The sequence below is a fragment of the Amphiura filiformis genome, chromosome 4, assembly GCF_039555335.1.
Source record: "Amphiura filiformis chromosome 4, Afil_fr2py, whole genome shotgun sequence".
Taxonomy (NCBI): domain Eukaryota; kingdom Metazoa; phylum Echinodermata; class Ophiuroidea; order Amphilepidida; family Amphiuridae; genus Amphiura; species Amphiura filiformis.
In genome coordinates, this window is record NC_092631.1 from 59,920,163 (window position 1) to 59,942,593 (window position 22,431).

The 22,431-nt window shown below is 36.8% G+C and overlaps 1 protein-coding gene across 1 annotated transcript in view; it reads right to left on the minus strand.

Annotated features, from left to right (window-relative positions):
• Positions 1-885: 885 nt before the first annotated feature.
• Positions 886-22,431, minus strand: part of LOC140150283 (fibrocystin-L-like) — a 74,853-nt gene continuing 53,307 nt past the window's right edge. The window contains 16 exon segments of the mRNA XM_072172289.1: positions 886-2,067; positions 6,135-6,407; positions 7,127-7,324; positions 9,053-9,164; positions 11,417-11,577; positions 12,138-12,534; positions 12,888-13,259; positions 14,139-14,245; positions 14,467-14,630; positions 14,813-15,006; positions 15,221-15,426; positions 15,733-16,367; positions 17,126-17,351; positions 18,552-18,784; positions 20,864-21,032; positions 21,583-21,757. Coding sequence (XP_072028390.1) covers positions 1,925-2,067; positions 6,135-6,407; positions 7,127-7,324; positions 9,053-9,164; positions 11,417-11,577; positions 12,138-12,534; positions 12,888-13,259; positions 14,139-14,245; positions 14,467-14,630; positions 14,813-15,006; positions 15,221-15,426; positions 15,733-16,367; positions 17,126-17,351; positions 18,552-18,784; positions 20,864-21,032; positions 21,583-21,757 — 3,765 coding nt within the window. The 3' untranslated portion in view covers positions 886-1,924.

Genomic DNA, 22,431 nt, shown 5'->3' on the forward strand with positions numbered 1-22,431 from the left:
TTAAAGGTTGACTATTATTACTAGGCCTATAGGTTAAATACCACTAATTAGAGCTGGGCAGTGCTTGAAAAAGAGAGGGATTACTTTCTTCCATGGCATCTGAAGAAAAACAGGTGCTTAAAAATCCGTGACTGAAAAATCATGCTGTACAGCCAAAAATGTGCAAATTTCATAGTAACATGTAGAAATGACATGTTTTCTACCACAATTTTACAGTAGGCCTAATGATGAAAAGTTTTCCCCCATGCATACTGTCACCTCCAAATCCAAGATGGCGTCTAAAACGGTCACATGCTTCACATACTAAATATTTTAATTATAACTTTCAATAGGTGACCATGACGGGACTGGTTTACTGAAAATTTTTGATATTTGACTTAGGTAATGACTATTTGGTACAATTCGAAGTGCCCTTATTTGCAGCTTGAACAAGTGCTGCCCACACCATAATTAATATAAGGAAGTATCAGTGTACAATAATTATAATGAATATAGAATATGCCCAGATACGAAAATGTTAAACTTTGTTAATGACTCCTATATCCTTAGACCTATTTTGCAATGTTGTCGAGACATGACTTTACCATGTCAGGTTCTCGTCAATATTTACTCCAAGAAATTTGGTATTTTTAACTCTTTCCAAATTTATATTATCCAATACAATGTTAACACTATCATTACAAAACATTTTGATACCAAGGTTAACCGGGTACAAGAAATTTCATATTCATTTGTTCATTCATTTATTCATCAATCTTTATTTCATTCAATATTAAAATACAACAGCCAAAGAACAACACAACCATTGAATGATGAGGAGGTATTCATAAGGCCAGATGGCCTGTATTAAGTACCCCGGCCTAATATAACGTAAGTTTCAACATCAGCAACAAAATATACACTACAAAATGTCCAAAATAAATATGTAGGCTAATTAATATTGAAAGCACTAGCGATATACCGCTATTAAGTGATTTAAAACATCTGTTTCTAATCATTGTAAAAAAATAATGATGAATCAAAGCCACCATAGCCACTTACTTCAATAGAAACCAATTAACCAAGAAGCATTAGAAAATACATACAGTATATAATATCTTTTATATACAAACACACCCCTCCTCCTCTTTTATTTTCTCTATTTTTAAGGTAGCTGACTCAGAAAATAGCTCCTGTGTCAAATAAATCAGGTCTATTCATTTAAATCTTTAATCATAACAAGGAAAAGTATTTCCCCACCTATTTCAAGAGTCTTATAAGAAATGTAACAATTCTTACGTTTTTCTTTATTTTTAGAAATGTTCTTAAATTTGGTCAGTTTTTGATTTATTAGCCCACAAGGAAGGTGTATGGTTACCAACTTTCACTACAACATTTATTAATAAATTGTTTACAAAATGTAAACCTTAATGATTTCTTTTAACATACCTCAGATACACACACCCCAGCACAAGAAAACACCAAAAATATAAATAAATCTTAAGTTAATTATACCACAGCAAAATAAGTCCTTAAAATGGTACACCTAAATTTGAACATAAATGCCGGTAGTACCAGTTCTTGAAAAAAGGTCAGCAGATTTTATCATGACCAAAGCAGTATAATCCAGGAGACGATTTGATATAAACAACATAATGATAAATCAAAGCCACCTTAGCCATGTATGTTCAGTGGTTTGGCATAATAACTGGAGAGTATCATATATTTTCATGTTAAAGAAATTCCAACTCATCCAACAGCGGAATGTCATAAACTTAATTGTATGCATGATTGGCCATGGACTGTTGCGCGCACTGGTTGTCATGCATATTTACTTTCACAGCGTTTGAGCATGCTCACGACTGACTGAAATACGTAAACAACTTTAACCAAAATGTGTGGTGTTTGTCTTCTTTTAAGATCTGTCCACAATCATCATTCTTTCTTAAGTGGCTGAAGAGTTGGAGCAATCCATTAAGTGTTGAGCCCAGTCCTTAGATTGGCATTGAGGACTGCAATACCACTGTACATGACACAGCTTGCAGGAATACTAGCCTACCACACCACATACACACATTCTCATCACATCTGTAAAGGAGAAATACACAAACAATATGGTAACTATGATTGTAATAGATTGGCACTGAGGACTGCAATACCACTGTATATGACACAGCTTGCAGGAATACTCGCCTACCACACCACATACACACATTCTCATCACATCTGTAAAGGAGAAATACACAAACAATATGGTAACTATGATTGTAATAGATTGGCACTGAGGACTGCAATACCACTGTATATGACACAGCTTGCAGGAATACTCGCCTACCACACCACATACACACATTCTCATCACATCTGTAAAGGAGAAATACACAAACAATATGGTAACTATGATTGTAATAGATTGGCACTGAGGACTGCAATACCACTGTATATGACACAGCTTGCAGGAATACTCGCCTAACACACCACATACACACATTCTCATCACATCTGTAAAGGAGAAATACACAAACAATATGGTAACTATGATTGTAATAGATTGGCACTGAGGACTACAATACCATTGTACATGACACAGCTTGCAGGAATACTCGCCTACCACACCACACACACACATTCTCATTACATCTGGAAAGGAGAAATACACAAACAATATGGTAACTATGATTGTAATAGATTGGCACTGAGGACTGCAATACCACTGTATATGACACAGCTTGCAGGAATACTCGCCTACCACACCACACACACACATTCTCATTACATCTGGAAAGGAGAAATACACAAACAATAATATGGTAACTATGATTGTGATAGATTGGCACTGAGGACTGCAATACCACTGTATATGACACAGCTTGCAGGAATACTCGCCTACCACACCACACACACACATTCTCATCACATCTGTAAAGGAGAAATACACAAACAATATGATAACTATGATTGTGATAGGTTGGCAGTGAGGACTGCAATACCACTGTACATGACACAGCTTGCAGGAATACTCGCCTACCACACCACACACACACATTCTCATCACATCTGTAAAGGAGAAATACACAAACAATATGGTAACTATGATTGTGATATGTCTAATGTGCCATTCCAGTTGAAATCCATACACCCCCTATGGTAGACATGAGCTTTATCTCCCACACAGGGAGTGTACATTTCAAATGGAGTCACCTATTAGGGTAACCCTATTTAAAATTTAAACTCCCTGTGTGCAAGATTAAGGCCATGTCTTCCATAACAGGTATATGGATTTTAACTGAAATTGCCCAATATTGTTGCTAAAATTACAGCTCTAAATTATTTTTGTCAAAATAAAACAAAAACAAAAATAATCAAAAAATAAATAAATATAATCTGGTCTTCTTGGCTTGCATTCTTGATAGCTATAGTACCACACTTGATCCATGAGGCACACACACTACCATACATCTCTGATAGTATACAACTGTGATGATATTTCTCTTACCTAATTGGGGAAGCCATCTAATGAAGACACACTCACTACCATACATCTCTGATAGTATACAACTGTGTTGATATTTCTCTTACCTGCTTGGGGAAGTCATCTAATGAAGACACACTCACTACCATACATCTCTGATAGTATACAACTGTGTTGATATTTCTCTTACCTAATTGGGGAAGCCATCTAATGAAGACACACTCACTACCATACATCTCTGATAGTATACAACTGTGATGATATTTCTCTTACCTGCTTGGGGAAGTCATCTAATGAAGACACACTCACTACCATACATCTCTGATAGTATACAACTGTGATGATATTTCTCTTACCTGCTTGGGGAAGCCAACTAATGAAGACACACTCACTACCATACATCTCTGATAGTATACAACTATGATGATATTTCTCTTACCTGCTTGGGGAAGCCATCTAATGAAGGCACACTCTCTACCATACATCTCTGATAGTATACAACTGTGATGATATTTCTCTTACCTGCTTGGGGAAGCCACCTAATGAAGACACACTCACTACCATACATCTCTGATAGTATACAACTGTGATGATATTTCTCTTACCTACTTGGGGAAGCCACCTAATGAAGACACACTCACTACCATACATCTCTGATAGTATACAACTGTGATGATATTTCTCTTACCTGCTTGGGGAAGCCACCTAATGAAGACACACTCACTACCATACATCTCTGATAGTATACAACTGTGATGATATTTCTCTTACCTGCTTGGGGAAGCCACCTAATGAAGACACACTCACTACCATTATACATCTCTGATAGTATACAACTGTGATGATATTTCTCTTACCTGCTTGGGGAAGCCACCTAATGAAGACACACTCACTACCATACATCTCTGATAGTATACAACTATGATGATATTTCTCTTACCTGCTTAGGGAAGCCATCTAATGAAGACACACTCACTACCATACATCTCTGATAGTATACAACTGTGATGATATTTCTCTTACCTGCTTGGGGAAGCAATCCAATGAAGACACACTCACTACCATACATCTCTGATAGTATACAACTGTGATGATATTTCTCTTACCTGCTTGGGGAAGTCATCTAATGAAGACACACTCACTACCATACATCTCTGATAGTATACAACTGTGATGATATTTCTCTTACCTGCTTGGGGAAGCCATCTAATGAAGACACACTCACTACCATACATCTCTGATAGTATACAACTGTGATGATATTTCTCTTACCTGCTTGGGGAAGCCATCTAATGAAGACACACTCACTACCATACATCTCTGATAGTATACAACTGTGATGATATTTCTCTTAAATGCTTGGGGAAGCCACCTAATGAAGACACACTCACTACCATACATCTCTGATAGTATACAACTGTGATGATATTTCTCTTACCTGCTTGGGGAAGCCATCTTATGAAGACACACTCACTACCATACATCTCTGATAGTATACAACTGTGATGATATTTCTCTTACCTGCTTGGGGAAGCCATCTAATGAAGACACACTCACTACCATACATCTCTGATAGTATACAACTGTGATGATATTTCTCTTAAATGCTTGGGGAAGCCACCTAATGAAGACACACTCACTACCATACATCTCTGATAGTATACAACTGTGATGATATTTCTCTTACCTACATGGGGAAGCCATCTAATGAAGACACACTCACTACCATACATCTCTGATAGTATACAACTGTGATGATATTTCTCTTAAATGCTTGGGGAAGCCACCTAATGAAGACACACTCTCTACCATACATCTCTGATAGTATACAACTGTGATGATATTTCTCTTACCTACTTGGGGAAGCCATCTAATGAAGATACACTCACTACCATACATCTCTGATAGTATACAACTGTGATGATATTTCTCTTACCTACTTGGGGAAGCCACCTAATGAAGATACACTCTCTACCATACATCTCTGATAGTATACAACTGTGATGATATTTCTCTTACCTGCTTGGGGAAGCCATCTAATGAAGATACACTCACTACCATACATCTCTGATAGTATACAACTGTGATGATATTTCTCTTACCTGCTTGGGGAAGCCATCTAATGAAGACACACTCACTACCATACATCTCTGATAGTATACAACTGTGATGATATTTCTCTTACCTGCTTGGGGAAGCCATCTAATGAAGATACACTCACTACCATACATCTCTGATAGTATACAACTGTGATGATATTTCTCTTACCTGCTTGGGGAAGCCATCTAATGAAGACACACTCACTACCATACATCTCTGATAGTATACAACTGTGATGATATTTCTCTTACCTGCTTGGGGAAGCCAACTAATGAAGACACACTCACTACCATACATCTCTGATAGTATACAACTGTGATGATATTTCTCTTACCTGCTTGGGGAAGCCATCTAATGAAGACACACTCACTACCATACATCTCTGATAGTATACAACTGTGAGGATATTTCTCTTACCTGCTTGGGGAAGCCATCTAATGAAGATACACTCACTACCATACATCTCTGATAGTATACAACTGTGATGATATTTCTCTTACCTGCTTGGGGAAGCCATCTAATGAAGACACACTCACTACCATACATCTCTGATAGTATACAACTGTGATGATATTTCTCTTACCTGCTTGGGGAAGCCATCTAATGAAGACACACTCACTACCATACATCTCTGATACCACTAGTTTCTTCTCCTTTAATCCGGATATGTCAACCAACGATTCATCCATCATGACAAATCGGTTTCCATTTAGAATCTGACCTTTGAGGGCGCTTGTTAAGTCTTGTCGTACATCGTACAAGCTTCCGACCTGGTTGATACTGCTATTGGGTAGCTTAGTGAAGCTGCCATCTTCATTGCGAGCCATGATTGCCATCAACTGACGGTCTTCAAGCACTTGAATAAACACACATAAAGCAATCATGAAATCTAAAAATGTCATGAATTCAGGCACATAATTTTTTGTTATCTGAAGAAAATACTTATCAAGGATTAAATTAGATCACATTTAGGCATAAAAAAATTGCTTGAATGGCGTAACATAAAAAAAAATTAGAGTAGGTCGGTCACCCACATTTTAAGCTGCAAATTACGTATGATAATGGCCTTGAAACTTTTTTGTTTCCTTTTTTTTAAATTTCATTTTTTTTCCCTAAATTTTTTAAAAAATTTGCCAATAAATAAGAAAAAAAAAATCTAGGGTCAGGCCTATTTTTAGGGTCTGTCGGTTACGCTATTAAATCAAACAATTTTTAAGGCCTTATTAGATGCTACTTTCCATACAGTAGAAATGATACCCTATCATATTCTTTTATACATTCTGAATTCAAATATTGGTTCAAGGTTTTTTTTTTAAATACAAGACAAAATAACATTCATGGTTGAAAAAAGTCACGAGGATACTATCCATCAAACTTTTAAAAGCAGTTTCAATTGATTATTATTATAATTGGAGCCAGAGATAAAAATACTAATTTGCGTCTGACATCACCTGTCAATCAAACTCAGAAACGAGTGTCTTCCAAAAGGGGTGTATGGATTTCAACTGAAATAGCCCTGCTGTGTGTTACCATATTGTATGCATGCACACTAAATTTAGAGGATATTACACTTACTCTTTTCTTCTTGTCCCTCTGAGTGACCAGGTGGCAATGATTTCACTTTTACCTCAGGAGTACGACGAGGACTGTTATTACCTCTCATCATTAATACTGGGGAATTCAAACTTCTTATACTTTGGCTACTCTGACTTACTTCCTTATCAGAAGGAGATAAAGAGTGTAGTGATATGGTCTCATCATACATTCTTTTACCTACAGAGAAACATTTGCATCAAGCGTGTTATTAGTTGGAACTATACTTTTATGGTTACAATTTCTATGGTTGCATTTACGGAACAAACCAAAATTTTGATGACATTAAAAAAAAACCAACAGTACTTTTGTTATAGGGAGGGGGTCAAAATAGTTAGAATATTGGTCAAAGTTGATCTTTTGAGGTTGGACTTTTCTATATTTCATACTTGCGTTTCAGACAGGAAGGGAGGGAGGGTCAGCCTTTTAATGAAAGCACTTTCGTTTATAGGCACTATCATTTTGTCATCAAACTTTTGGGTTGTTCCCTTAGCTTGAAATTTATATTTAAGGTTAGCAACTATTTTAAACTGTTGCGATTTGGTAGTTCACAGCATCTTGCGACTGGTAGTGAGCTTTGGCAAAAATGGAATTGATCATTTCATAGCAAGTATGTAGAAGAATTCAAATATCACAGATATATTTTTGTAGGTCCTGTGCTTCTTGAGTTATGTTGTAAAGAGCGCAGAAACAATAACACTTTTGTAAAATGTACAGAACTCATTCACAACAATAAATAAATATTTCAAAGTATATGATTTGTAGAATGAACTTTTGCAAAACATTATAGTGTTATTTTTTTCAATATTATATATTATATATTGATTTAGATAATGAAAATCAAATTTTTGGCTGCAACGACCAACAATACCTCGCCTAACCTTAAACACACATACATTTTAGTAAATAATCCTATATAAAAACTGTAAGCCACATTCAGGTTATGCTAAAACAACTATATGTGAATATTTGAGAGAATGATCTGTCAAGGAATTCAAATCTTCATCTTTATCAGAATTCTGTGCAAAAAGACCAGGACTGGCATCAAATCTTGTACTGGCAGCTCTGTAGGTATTGCTGGCTCCACAAAGAATCAAAATGTGGGTTTTTAATCATTTTACTATTAAAGCCATATTATAACATTTTCAAACAAAATAGATTAGCATTTCTTTGCCATAAAATGTTAGCTTTTACTTTCAGATATATCCCCTTTTATTTTTGAGCTGAACAACTATGGTAAAGTAAAGAAAATTGGAATTTACTACCAGCGCACATGACGCCAATACGTACCACTCCTTCGGTCATATTATAGTACGACCTTTTGTTGTGTATATCACCGTCCCACACGCCGTGTACGTACTTTGTGTTATGAACATCGTGTATGCATTCGACTAATAATTCCATCATAATAATAAAGCACCGGTTCCGACGTTTAATTCAAAATCTCGGATTTTGACAAAACTACAGCACCTAGAGTCTTGATTTTTGCAGGCTATATTGGTTTAATAAAGTACAATTTAATCGTGTAAAAAAATTAAATAAATGAATTAAAAAAATTCAGTGAGGGCGTCCTCCTCAGCAAATGTTATAATATGGCTTTAATAAGGAAATATTGTAGGGGTGTGTGCATAAAAGGGTCGTGTCAGTTTTGATCAAATAGAGCAAAATTCACATGGACGATTGGGGGTGGGGAGTGCATATGTGGAAGTAAGATCATTTTCTATCTAACACAATAGTCTTCAAGTAGGGGGGGGGGCAAGCAATTTTTGACACAATAGTCTTCAAGTAGGGGGCTCATAATTTATTGAGTACCAAACAGGTACTCAAGGGTATGCACAGATACTCTAAAGTACCAATGATGTAGCTGGCCAGCAGTGTACCTCTATTATATGAATCTATTATACTGACCTTTCTTTGTTTTCTTGTACAAAATGACACCAAGAATAACAATAATGATGACAATAGCTAGCAGCACAGCTGATATGATGAACAACAAAGTGTTAGATGGTGCCGCCACTGCCTGCAAATTAAGGTATGATGCAAAATGAAAGAGGTGCGATGAGCAAACAGTCAGTAAAATCAAATTCAAAAATTCTAATTAAAAAAACACCATTTGCAGATACCAACGCTGGACGCGGCCATTTATATTTTTAAACAGAAAGTCTAGAAAGTGACATTTTACAAATGAAGTAGAATCAGGGAGTACCGACTCCACCATGTTTGCGCCTCACTCATGGAGGCAACTTAAGGAGGCTGTGTACTCTCAGACATGCATGTAGTAAAAGTGCAATAACTTTGTAATTATTCACATAAGACATATAAAAGTATACATTTTTATGAAGGCAAGACATCAATAAATCTTAATATAAATACAGATTTGGGGTAAAAACAACAATTATGAATAAAATCACAAAAAGTGAGTTTTTGGCAATATTTGTTAGGTACATCATAACAAAAAACACTCTTTCCAAAATATTTTATTTTGCTTTTATCTCAATCTTGAGGCCCCATTCCAAAAGCGGTTTTTTATTTTTTTTTGATATTGGCCTTATTTTTTGAGATATTGACCATATAAGGCATCAAATTGAACTTTTAAAATTCACAAATGCCTATTTGCACAAAATTATGCCTAAAATCGGCAATAGACCAAAATATAAAAAAAATGAGAAAACCGTTTCTTGAGTCGATCATACTTTTTACGATGATCATATCTGCTTACCTATAGATGCTGTATTTATTGAGTTATCGTGTACCTAAATCGTCATTTTACCGAGAAAATGAACATTGAAATAATGGCTGTTGAAGTTTGAAGTAGTCACATTTTGCACTTTCATCGAATCTCACAGGAGAATGCGGCAGTTTTCGTTTTTGTACCTTATATTACGTGAACATCGGGTAAATCCACAGCCCCTTGAGGAGAAGTTTGAGCGAAATCCATTCATAAATTGATATTTAAATCGGGGGAAAGAACTTGAAAAAACCCACATTTTATCAGCTAAAACGGAGCCATTTGACCGCTAGGTTTTGTGAAATCAAGCGCTTCGCGGTGCTTCCATAAGATGCGCCAGCGCATGCAGATAAGCGTCGCGTATGCGTAGCGTATTTGTGCGTTAACAAATTGCGCGATACGCAACGCGACGCGTTTTTGCGCGCGTGTACCCTGCTGGTACAACAAAGATTTTCTTTCCTTTTCAATTTCAAACACGAGTGGAATAGTGAAATAAAATCCTTAAAATATTGCAGTTGGAGTTTACAAATCTGGATTTTCATTCCTTGTATTTATAAAAAACATGACAAAGTACAAACATATCAAAAAAAACTCAATTTGGAGAAAGAAACAATGTCTAGAGTACACAGCCGCGTTAATATACCTCTAGATTATTTGGCTCGGTGCAAATTTTGATTCAAAATATGTGGTTGCTTGCATTCTTGTTGTGCCAAAAATGTGTGTTATACATTGCATGCGCAAACCTTTGAAAAGCTAAAGCTTAAAGAGACGCATATTATCATTCAATTTCGGGCTCTTGTTGACAAGCCGGATGTAAATTATCTGCTGCCCAGTGTCATAGCTAGCCACCCGTCTGCCCGTCATTTTGGACCAAGAGTTTGCTCCTTGGATGGGCAAAATTAATGCCTCTGACAGATGCTAACATTATAAATGTAGGGGTTGAGAAGGGCTATTGACTTTTTTAGTAGACCAGATTTGCAAAACAAGGCCATAGCAACACATATTTGAACTCTTTGAACCCCTAATAGACTTCAGAAATCTGGTAAATGTTTTAAAGGTCAAATTAGGACAGGCAATTTTATTCAAATGACGCGCCGCGGGCAGCTCAATTCCTAGCTAAGACCCTGCTGTGACAAACCTAGATGGCAGATATGATGCAATTTTGAGTTGGCAATCTTTGCCCGGGAATCTTTGGTTATAATATCTTTGCATTTCACACAGTGGGTGGGGTGTGTAGGAGTTTGCTGGCAAATGTGGATATTATATGAAACTTTACATTCCAACTGTGGATAGGCCTATTGCTGCTACGGGAGGCCGTCCCCATTTAACTGTATACAGCCTAAAATGCATTTAAGAGTGCATACTCTATTGTTGATATAAAAATCAGTCCCCCCTTTGATAGGTTAATCAAAAAAATTGTGTAGTATAATAATACCATTTATAGCATTTCCATACATTGGGGAAGCATATTTATAATCATTCTTGGCTGTCATGAGGTGCGCTGCAAGTGATGTATAAGTGTCTGTTAACAAATGACAACATACCCTTGGGTCGTACTCCCTTCCATCCACCAGCATGTAAGGATCAGCATATAGGGTGTAACCATTGAAATTCATCATGATAATCTCACTATACAGGTCATCATACATAGCACGATGTGTCGCTTCTGTGTCACCCTGGATATCAAACTCAACTAGGATTGAACCTGAAATTAATTAAATAAATGAAATTTCCCTGATACATGATATAGTCCCGTCATTTGCAGCAATTAATTGTAAAAATATTTTGTTTACCTGACTGATGACACTACATAATAAATGGATGAACCACTTCTGACATGATGGGGAAAAAATCTCTACCTCATGGTATGTTAGCAAAAATGCGCATTTGAGTAAACACTGTTAGGTATGAGTGCATAAACCAGCCTCACTCTACTGGGGCTGCCCCCAATAAAATGTGGTGCAGCTATTTACAAAACAAATGGTAAACAAATCATACAGTATTTACTCAAATGGAATTGATACATGTGTCCCAACACCAACTGGCCCTGCAGCAGGTCCCAGTTAGCCTCATTCTGGGTGGTAATATATTAAAGACTGCAGCTAGAGTTTGCTAATTGGTATTGGGATGCAGGTATCATTAAAACTTGGGTACATACTGTATAAATTCTTTGTGCATATCTATGCCAGATTTTGAATGGAGCCGGTTTGTGCACTCATACCTTACTTGTGAATGAACTCCTATTTACTTGAAAGTAACATTTACCTGATGATACTTCAACATCACTCATTGTCACATTGGGGTATCGAGGCCCGATTTTATTCAAGAAATTAGCTATAAAAAGCTCCTCCAATCCCGCTACTACCATCTCATAATCTCCCGTAAACCTCCATGTGATGCGACTGGCTTTTCCACTATGCTCTGGTTGAGTAATATCCTCCACATCAAATGGTTCCACTAGCAATTGATATTTATAAATGCTACTGGGTACCGTCCGGATATTGACTTCAATGATGTAATGGTAGCCAGGTGAGTTGATGGTGAGGTCTTGGAAATGGGCTTGGGCTGTATCTAGGTCAAAGGTCACTTGTAAGTCCCCTTGAAGCTGGCCTACATAGTTGTCAGGCATATATAATGATGCTTCTGCATGCCATTCATAACCCTGCAAGAAATTAAAGTATTAATCATTGGTAAAATACATTTCATTAAGAAAATTTTATTACACTTGACATTTATGGCTTTGATCAGTAAACTTCCACTATTGTTTTCTTACTTCTAAAATTAATACACAATGTCCCAGCAAACACAAAAACATTTGACAGAAAACGTTTAATAGGGTATAAAATAATATTTATTTAAAAACTTGCTGCAAAACTTCCTAACATAATGGTATTTAAGTGTTGTCAAAATAGCTTGCAAAATGTTTGCCAAAATATATTTTACAATAACTCTTCTCAACATTTTTAAAGCGTTGCTGTAGTGTTGTATATAACCGGACCTAAACACAGCTCTTACCTTTTCATCAAATCCATCAGGCACTGCGGATGTCACTGCATCTCTCATTTCCACCACAAAACCAAAGCTTTCACTCACAAACACTTCACCCGGTGACTCAACAATGACTGGGTAGAAATCCCTGGGCTCTACGCTGAATTCTGCAGACGCAACATTTATAGTAGATGTATTGGGGTATGTGATAGTGAATTGCAGGACCACATTTGATGTGAGGATGTTGATGGCTAGGTTGGTATAGTTAACCCATCCATTGATGAATGGAAGAGTGACGTTACCAAGGAGATTGGCATCCCCATCTGTGCTGTCAGAGTATATTGATGCTGTTAGATGCCATGGTTTGGCTGGTGTGCCTACTTGTGTAACATGAGCTCCCTGTACAGAAAAACAAAACAATGTTTCCACAATGAAAAATGACAGAGTAATATTGTAAGTTTCCCAGGGAAATGGCAAGAGAGTAACATGAGTAGGTGTAAATTTCACCCTGAGCACATGCATAGTCTTACAATTAGGGTCTGATTTCCCACTAGGCCACCCAATTTGCCCTACAATAGGCTACAAAATGGCATGTTTTAGAGACCACGGCATTTCACATCTGATGTTTCATTCTGTGGCTTTAAAGGTTAAGCCTGGTAGACACTTTATTCATAGTATTCCCACACCAATGCTCAATTTTATAACTAGTCACTGAGCATATCAGACATCAAGGATCACCAGAACCTTTGATGATGCCAGGTTCACTATATTTCTTATGGATTTCAAATAGAATTAATGGACACATTAGGCAGCTCCATTTGAATTCCACAGAGGGAGGGTGAGTTTATTTGTCAAAAAGAGTTGATAAATATATGCTATTCACATTTAAAATTCATACACCCCCTGTGGAACCTGTGGAAGATCTTCCACAGGGGGTGTCCTCCTGTGGAAGATCTTCCACAGGGTGTGTCCTCCTGTGGAAGATCTTCCACAGGGGGAGTGTGGACTTTAAACGGATTAGCCCATTACTGTCTATGGGTAAACATCATCAAGCAATTTATTCCTGTTCCTATAAACTTACTAGACTGCCAAGTGCCCATTACTGTCTATAAACACTGGGTAAATAAAACATCATCAAGAAATTTCCTCCTGCTCCAATATACTTACTAGACTGTCAAGTACTTAAATTTGAGGTTGTACATCAAATGCTTCATGATCACTGGCCCACCAGGTTGGAGATGTATCATCAAGGAGGTAACCACTTGATAGAGTACTTACTAGACTGTCAAGTGCTTGAATTTGAGGTTGTACATCAAATGCTTCATGATCACTGGCCCCACCAGGTTGGAGATGCACCCTCAAGGAGGTAACCACTTGATATAGTACTTACTAGACTGTCAAGTGAATTTGAGGTTGTACATCAAATGCTTCATGATCACTGGCCCCACCAGGTTGGAGATACACCCTCAAGGAGGTAACCACTTGATATAGTACTTACTAGACTGTCAAGTGCTTGAATTTGAGGTTGTACATCAAATGCTTCATGATCACTGGCCCCACCAGGTTGGAGATACACCCTCAAGGAGGTAACCACTTGATATAGTACTTACTAGACTGTCAAGTGCTTGAATTTGAGGTTGTACATCAAATGCTTCATGATCACTGGCCCCACCTGGTTGGAGATGCATCCTCAAGGAAGAAACCACTTGATATATAATGCCATCAGAGAAAGTTGGGTCTTCCTCAGTTTCACCCTCCTCTTCATCGAACCTACAAAGACACATCAACAATTACATTATAACCAAGGCAAGCTTATTAAGTCCCATAGTTGCCTGCTCTGTCCCATTAGTAGCCCTGGTTCCTCCTGTAGGACCTACAGGTTTTGGCAATGGATATAACATGGCCATAGAGGATATTGCCAGGACAATTGCCTACCATGTCCCTGAACTTACTGAGTACCATTAGTTGCTTGCTCTGTCTCATTAGTAGCTTTTTGTCCCCCTGTAGGATCTACAGGTTTTGGCAATGGATCTAACATGGCCATAGAGGATATTGCCAGGACATTGCCTACCATGTCCCTGAACTTACCGAGTACCATTAGTTGCTTGCTCTGTCTCATTAGTAGCTCTTTGTTCTCCTGTAGGATCTACAGGTGTTGGGTTATAGATCTAACATAGCCATAGAGGATATCGCTAGGGCGTTGCCTACCATGTTCCTCAACTTACAGAGTCCCATTAGTTGCCTGCTCTGTCCCATTAGTAGCTCTTTGTCCTCCTGTAGGATCTACAGGTGTTGGCAATGGATCCAACATAGCCATAGAGGATATTGCTAGGACATTGCCTACCATGTCCCTCAACTTACCTAGTCCCATTAGTTGCTTGCTCTGTCTCATTAGTAGCTCTTTGTCCTCCTGTAGGATCTACAGGTGTTGGCAATGGATCCAACATAGCCATAGAGGATATGGATATGTTTATCTTGTCACTTAACACACCCATCTGCATATCATTAGCAAGTTGACTTTGTATGGAGACCAAGGCTTCATAATCCAATGGGGCCACAACAGGTACTAAAATGAAACAAAAATCCATGCAGAAGTTTGTGTTTATCTAATCTGTAAATGCTATGGATTTGTCAAAACCCATTAAAAACTTTTCTAAGCCAGTTATGAATTATTACTTTGCTCACAACCATGGATACAGAAATGCATAATAAAATTATCAATGATATATTTAAAAGAATTTGTAAAGCAGTCTCTCAGAAAGTTACAATTGCTCTCTTTATTCACCACAAAAGTGTCATTGAGTATATTATATACATAATATCTACCATTTTTATTTTACTTGTTTGTTGTTGTTGTTGTTTTCAAATTTACCTGGTGTTGGTGATGGTGGTTGTGCTGTTGGATTACTAACAGCCTCATTCCCTGGAATCTCAATAGTAGCAATAGGCCCATCTCCAATCTCAACTCCAACTTCAAATTCACCTTCTCCTACTGCACGTCGTCGTCTTGCACTATCCTCTGCAATCACATCCACAATTCGTATCTGCGACTTGTCAATACCCAAGTACCCGACTAAATTGTTCACAAGATCTTCTTCGTAGAAATTATCCAAAACTGAAGCAGGCATACCAAATCTCACTATGACGACAGGAGCTGTGCGTATATCAACAGGCGCATTGCCTCGTACGTTAATATACAGCATCTGCAAATCACGATTGTAGTAGTTTTCTCCATAAACATTAGAATCCACAGATGGTTTGTATTCTTCAGGCGACAAATCATTCTTCCAGATAAATTCACCCTTTCCGTTATAGCCACCATTATTAGGTAATACGTAGAGTCCCTCCCTATAGATATCTAGCCTCTGTGGGTTTGCATACCATATGCCTACTACTAGTTTCTGTGAGTCTACAGCATTCAACATGTGTAGTCTCATACTCTGTGGATTTGTGCCTGTGAAGTAGATTTCATATTCCTGTCCAGTAGCAATGATAGCGTAAAATGTGCTGGGAAATGATTGGAGAAAAAGGATTTAAATTTGTTAATTGAATATTGAAATTTGCTTTTAAATTTGTATGAAATTAGAATAAAACAATACCAAGGTAAATGCACCCACAATTTCTACAATGCTCATCAAGAACAGCTTATTTTTTTTAACCCCGTGGACACTACTGCCTTTCTTACAGTGCCCCTGATTAGTTCATTACATGATATAATCATCTAGGTAATCAATCAAAATAGAGCTTATAGAATTTTAAACTTAATCTGCTTAATCCTACTGACTATTCTTACCATATCTCTGATTGGCTCAATACATGATATAGCCCTCTTTATAACCAATCAAAATAGTTCATTGAGGCTGATGGTAGTGCCCATTGGTTTAAATGTTGAAATATTGGGTACTACATGTACTAAAGGCACACATGAACAAAGTTGCAAAATTAATTGCATATTATTATGTGACAATCCAGAAAATTGAACTCATGACTTTTGACATCCAGGTTGATGGCTTGATCGCAAAATTACAGGATTTAACATCGATCAGGGGATGGGAGGAAAATTTTCATTACCCTATTCAAAGTGTTACATCACTTTCGACACCTCATCAGGGTGTTAAAAGGATGCAGGAAAAACCACACGACTTTGCTAATTTATCCAATTCAACAACAAGACAGGGATTCTATTTCAGCTGCTGTATTTACACATTTTAAGCAAACTCTGCAAAAAGATAACTTAAAAATTGTGATAAAACTAATCATCTCACCTAATTCTTTCTTGGCATGTGTAACCATGACACCAGCCATGATCCTGAGGTCCATTGATAAGATCTACATAGCCATCACAGTAAAGTGCCACCGGTGAGATGCGTCTGGTTTCTGTGTCTTGGTCCAAGCTCTCAATGACCATTGCCATGTGGTCAAGACCATGACATTCGTAAGCTGTCCAGTGTTCTCTCCATTTACACTGACCACTGTAGCCACGGTATATGCCTAATTGAAATTTAAAAAAAAACATATGGGAAGAAATTTGTAAGAAACCCAGTCCCCTTCAAATTCAAAGTCCTAATCTCTATAACAATATATAGTTCATGTTTCTTCAATATTTTGTTACAATTTACCATTTTCCATATTCTTTTGTTCACTTCAAGTTTGATGCTCTTTCCGGGTTGTACTGCAAGCACATGACAAACTGCCCTTTTGCGTGTGCATGTATGCTCTAGATACTGATTTGATACTTGACCAGCAAAATACGCACCGACATCACTATTGAACTTGTCTTGAGGCAAACCAATGTATAATATAATACACCTCAATAAATTGAAACTATATCATGTACTGCACATATTTGCAGGACTGAAAATACAATAAATAAGATCCACAGGGTGTATTCAAGTTTGGTTTTGGTAGGAATGTACATCCTATAGCAAAAATTTCATTTGAATGAACACAGCTGCCAACAGTGTGACAATTGTTCGCGTACACTGTGTGATGAATGCCTGCATGCGCATTACACTGAAGTGAATCCAACAATGCCCGCTCACTTGTGATTGGTTAGTACTTTCATAAAGTATAAAGCTTTTTACTGATTGATCTTTTCGGTAAATCCCATAAGCCTTTGCGAGTACACCTGAGAACTCGTCAAAGGCTTATGATATTTACCGTAAAGGTCAATTGATAAATTGGGAAAGTACCCTTAAACCATTTTCTTTTCAGAAATATCAACAAAATATGACAATAACTGAATGGTTATGTCAGGGTTACATCCGTTTTTGATATCACATTCCCTATAGGATTTAAATGGAATTCCTTATGCATGGGCATAAAGAAATAAGATTTGTTTCTTTTGACATGAAAACATAATGTTCAGCTTATTCATTGCAGTGGCATGTCCAGGGGGGCTTTCGGGGCTGAAGCCTCCCCCCCCCCCCTCCCCCCGCACTTTGTTAAATATCATGTAAAATCAGCTGTTTCTTGCCGATTTTAGCCATTAAGCCCCCCGCATAAATCTGAAAGAGGGGCTGAGCCCCCGCAAGAAAAGATCCTGGACACGCCGGTGCATTGTATAAGTTACTTGAGATATTAGTAACTATTCTAAAAAGTGTAAAACAGAAAACATTTGTCGGGAATTTGATTGGCGGATCTCTGAATGGCCATCTAATTATATCCTTTGAATAATAACAATTGCAATACCTTTATTTGGACACTTATCCTTCACTGGTATCCTACTTCCATCTGGTCTAGTTAACATCATCTTAGGTATCCGGTAGTCTCCCAGACCACGTCGCGGATCACCATCCCACTCAAATTCCGACTGAGGTATCACCGTGCCAACTGATCCCAGAAGAGTGCCATCCAAATCTTGCAGCATGGCTTTCTTCATTGCATCACAATCCATGTCTACACAGTCAGATGGGTTCACTGAACTATTCATGGTAATTAATTGATTCAATCAAAAGATGGTAACAAGTTTTATCTGTAAAGTTTGTTTGGCTTATAACAGGCGTAAAAATTGACTCATAACATTGGGTATTGATATAGAATGGCATGCACATAGTTTTGGCATGGCACTTACACCAGTTGCGTTGTGTGAATGTGAATTTATGTGAGCGTAAGTTGGGACTTTATCGACATGCGCAGTAATAAAAACCAAATAATTTTGAATATTATAAGCGTAACAAACTTTAATTTGAGGGCTTATTTGAGGGCTTTTGAGTGCAATTGTATTATTGTATTTTTTCAACTCATTTTGCTGCCAGGTTTTTGAATATTATCTTGTTTTTGAATATTATCTTGTGTTAATTTGGTTGACCCCCCTGTTATCAGGTATTCAAACTTTTAGCAGCTGGTCTGCTCAGTGCAATTTTGTCTGTGATAGCTATTTCATTTTCATTTTTATCTATTTTTTTCTCAAATATTTAAATCCAATTTTCTTGCAAGCAGCTGGTCTGCTCATTATGGATCCCCCCTTTCCAAATTTAGCCCCTTTTAAATCAGCTGGTCTGTTCTGTGTAATCCCCCATGGTCTCATTTTTGTTTAGTATTATTAATTACATGTATTTCTAATGTGCAATATTTGATGGTTTTTTTTATATATATTTAAATGTTTCTCGTGTGCAATTTTTCTAAATGTAATTTGATGTTTTTACAATTTCTAAATGTGTCTTTAAAATGTTATTTGATGTTTTTATACTATTTAAATCAAATTGTAAAATCCATGTAATTCAGCCATTTAGCTGCAATGTGTTTTTTTAATAAATATACTATACCATACTTAGTGTCCACCTGCAATAGCTGCCAGGTGTCATATGTTTAGATTTGTATAATATAGGATGCAGAAATTGTTAAATGTCTATAGGGCAGCTATTGCAGATAGGGCCATCTAGCACTAACTCCCTCAAGCAATGTTATCATTTTTAGGGTGATACAGGGTGATCAAAATGATTAGCACACATCCATGTAACAGTTTACATTTTTTAACCATCAACATCATTTAGGGATTCCATCATGTTCCGACATTGTAAAACAATGATGTGGCTGCATCATCTTTGTGGTTTACTGCACTAGGGCAAGTGAAGTAAACAACACAGACATGCGAGTTGTTTAATAAACAGTGGTGGAGAACAGGAAAAAATAATTGAATCCTATTGAACAACGAAAACAAGCTAAAGATTTTCTAATTTGTGTGAATATTTCATGTGGGAATTTTCAGTTTAATCATTGCCACTGAACATTACAAGAAGATCAATGATATACCTGTTGACATCTCTTGATATCCGCAATAAAACTACAAAATAAAATGGCAATGTTTATCCCCTTCCACCAAATTAATAAATTTATCATGTCAGCCTGTACATGCACACATTCCAGGCAAATGTTATATGCTCACACAAAACGGCACATATAACATGTCTCCCATTTAGACAGCTCCACTTGAAATTCACACGCCCTGTGTGGAAGATTAAGGTCGTGACTTTCAAAAGTGCTGTATGGATTTCATATGCAATAGCTCAATACTCAAAACAGGATCTACTCTGGCAGAATCATTTGCTTCTTTTGAAGAAATACATTTCTGAATTAAAATTTTTTTTTTTTACAAACCTAATAGTGAGCAATATTGCTACTTTATATTGAAATTAATATTCTCTCGGTCGGACATCCGGGAACATTGTCCCCTTTGCACAAGCGCCGCATGCAACCAGCTCGAGGAAGGGAACTGCACATGCGCACACTGGTTTTACAAGGCTTTTTCCACTGTGTGACGTCAGCTGGACCGAGAGAATGCCAGGATTGTAGTGACAAATGCCTCACTACTGTTAATATTGCATATTATTTCAGTTGACTTACAGAAGCTTAACGAATTACAAGATCATTGCCTTGCACAAATAGTTTTTGCCATTACATTGTAACTTCATTGTTATTAAACTTTCTTCTATTGTTATGCATAAGTATACAAAATACAATAGACATCATGTTCTAATAAATTGTACAAGAAAAGTACCAACCCAAGGTCTGGTCTGTGAAACCATAATATATTCTGGGAGTCTACTGTAGCTTTTTCTTTGAAGATGTCCCATGTCTGCACAGGATGCTGGTAATCACCGCTTGCCGGGTTGGTCATTATCATAGCATTGGAACGGCCACATTGGGTTTGGAATCCACTGAATATGGTATCTGGAAGGTACATGTCAACATGGTTGTATATTTAAGTATGATTAGACTAAACCTTGTCTCAGAAACCCATAATATGCATAGTTATGTAAAATTAGATTTGTTGCAGAGCTCTACCTAATGATTTTTGGTGGCCATTTTGTTAGTTGTCAGAAAAGTAATAAAATACGGGCAAAAACACAATAAAAAACAATTTTCTTCATTTTATGGTTTCTTCCTGCCACACAATAACCAAATATATGCCACCTACATGAAAACATGTGGCACTAACAACATATTAGAGAGCAAAATATTTTCATGTTAAGATTCAAGATTCAGCTTTATTTCCTTATCATATCCATAAAAATACAACAAACAAATTGAAAATGGAGGTAAAGTGTAGAGTGCCAATAAGGCCTAAAAGACCTCGCCATCTAACTAGAATTATAAGTCAATAATACAGAAAGTCAAAAATGCATTTATCAAGTAAAATCAAAAATCATCATCATCTAAACATACAAAATATGAGGGACAGTGCTAAACTGTTGAAATGTTTAATACCTATATAACTTACTCTGAATCTGTGACAACCCACTGACAGCGGGATAAAATTCAACACCATGGAATGACTTAAATGGAGCACCATTAATTGAAGACTGGAATGTGGTGTACACAAATCCAACATGGCCGCCTGAAGGTGTACGTGGTCCACGCTGCTTGCTACTTTGTCCTGCATTCTCTGGTACACTCTATGGAAAAACAAAAACAAATGGTAAACAACATGAACCAAATTATACAAAAAATGTATGATATATGGATCACCCTCAAAAGAAAATGGACTAGGCCTAATCCCTATTCTAGAAAAAAACAGCACTAATTTTTTTGTGATTTAAAAAAATATTATTCCTGTTTTGCCAAGTGAAACATAGTGGCAACAAAATTCACAATTTTAATATTTGGCCAATTTTTGGAAATAAGGGCCAAAATCACGCGTTTTATAGTGTTTTTAGTATGTTGTGACAATCAAGCCCAAAGTCTTGTACTAAGACTAATTTCTAGTAATGCATTCTAAATTTTAGAAAACATGTTTTTTGTTTTGTTTTTTATAACCAATTATCACCAATTATCATTACTGAATACTGAATTTATGAGCAAACTTATAGCCTATATACAATGTACTACATATTTTGAATGCTTAGACTTGTGCCAACTTAAAGTCTTTGAATTTTGTGACTGAAATTGTCAGAAATCATGCAAAATTGCATGTTTTTGGCCTATTTCCCATGAAATTGCAAAACTATTCAAATTTGACTTTATTTGCCAGTTAGAACTATGTAAAGGATTCAGATTTAGGTATTTTTCATTTGGTAAAGTAAGATAATATTTTTTTAATTTAAAAAAAAAATAGTGCTGCATTTTTCTA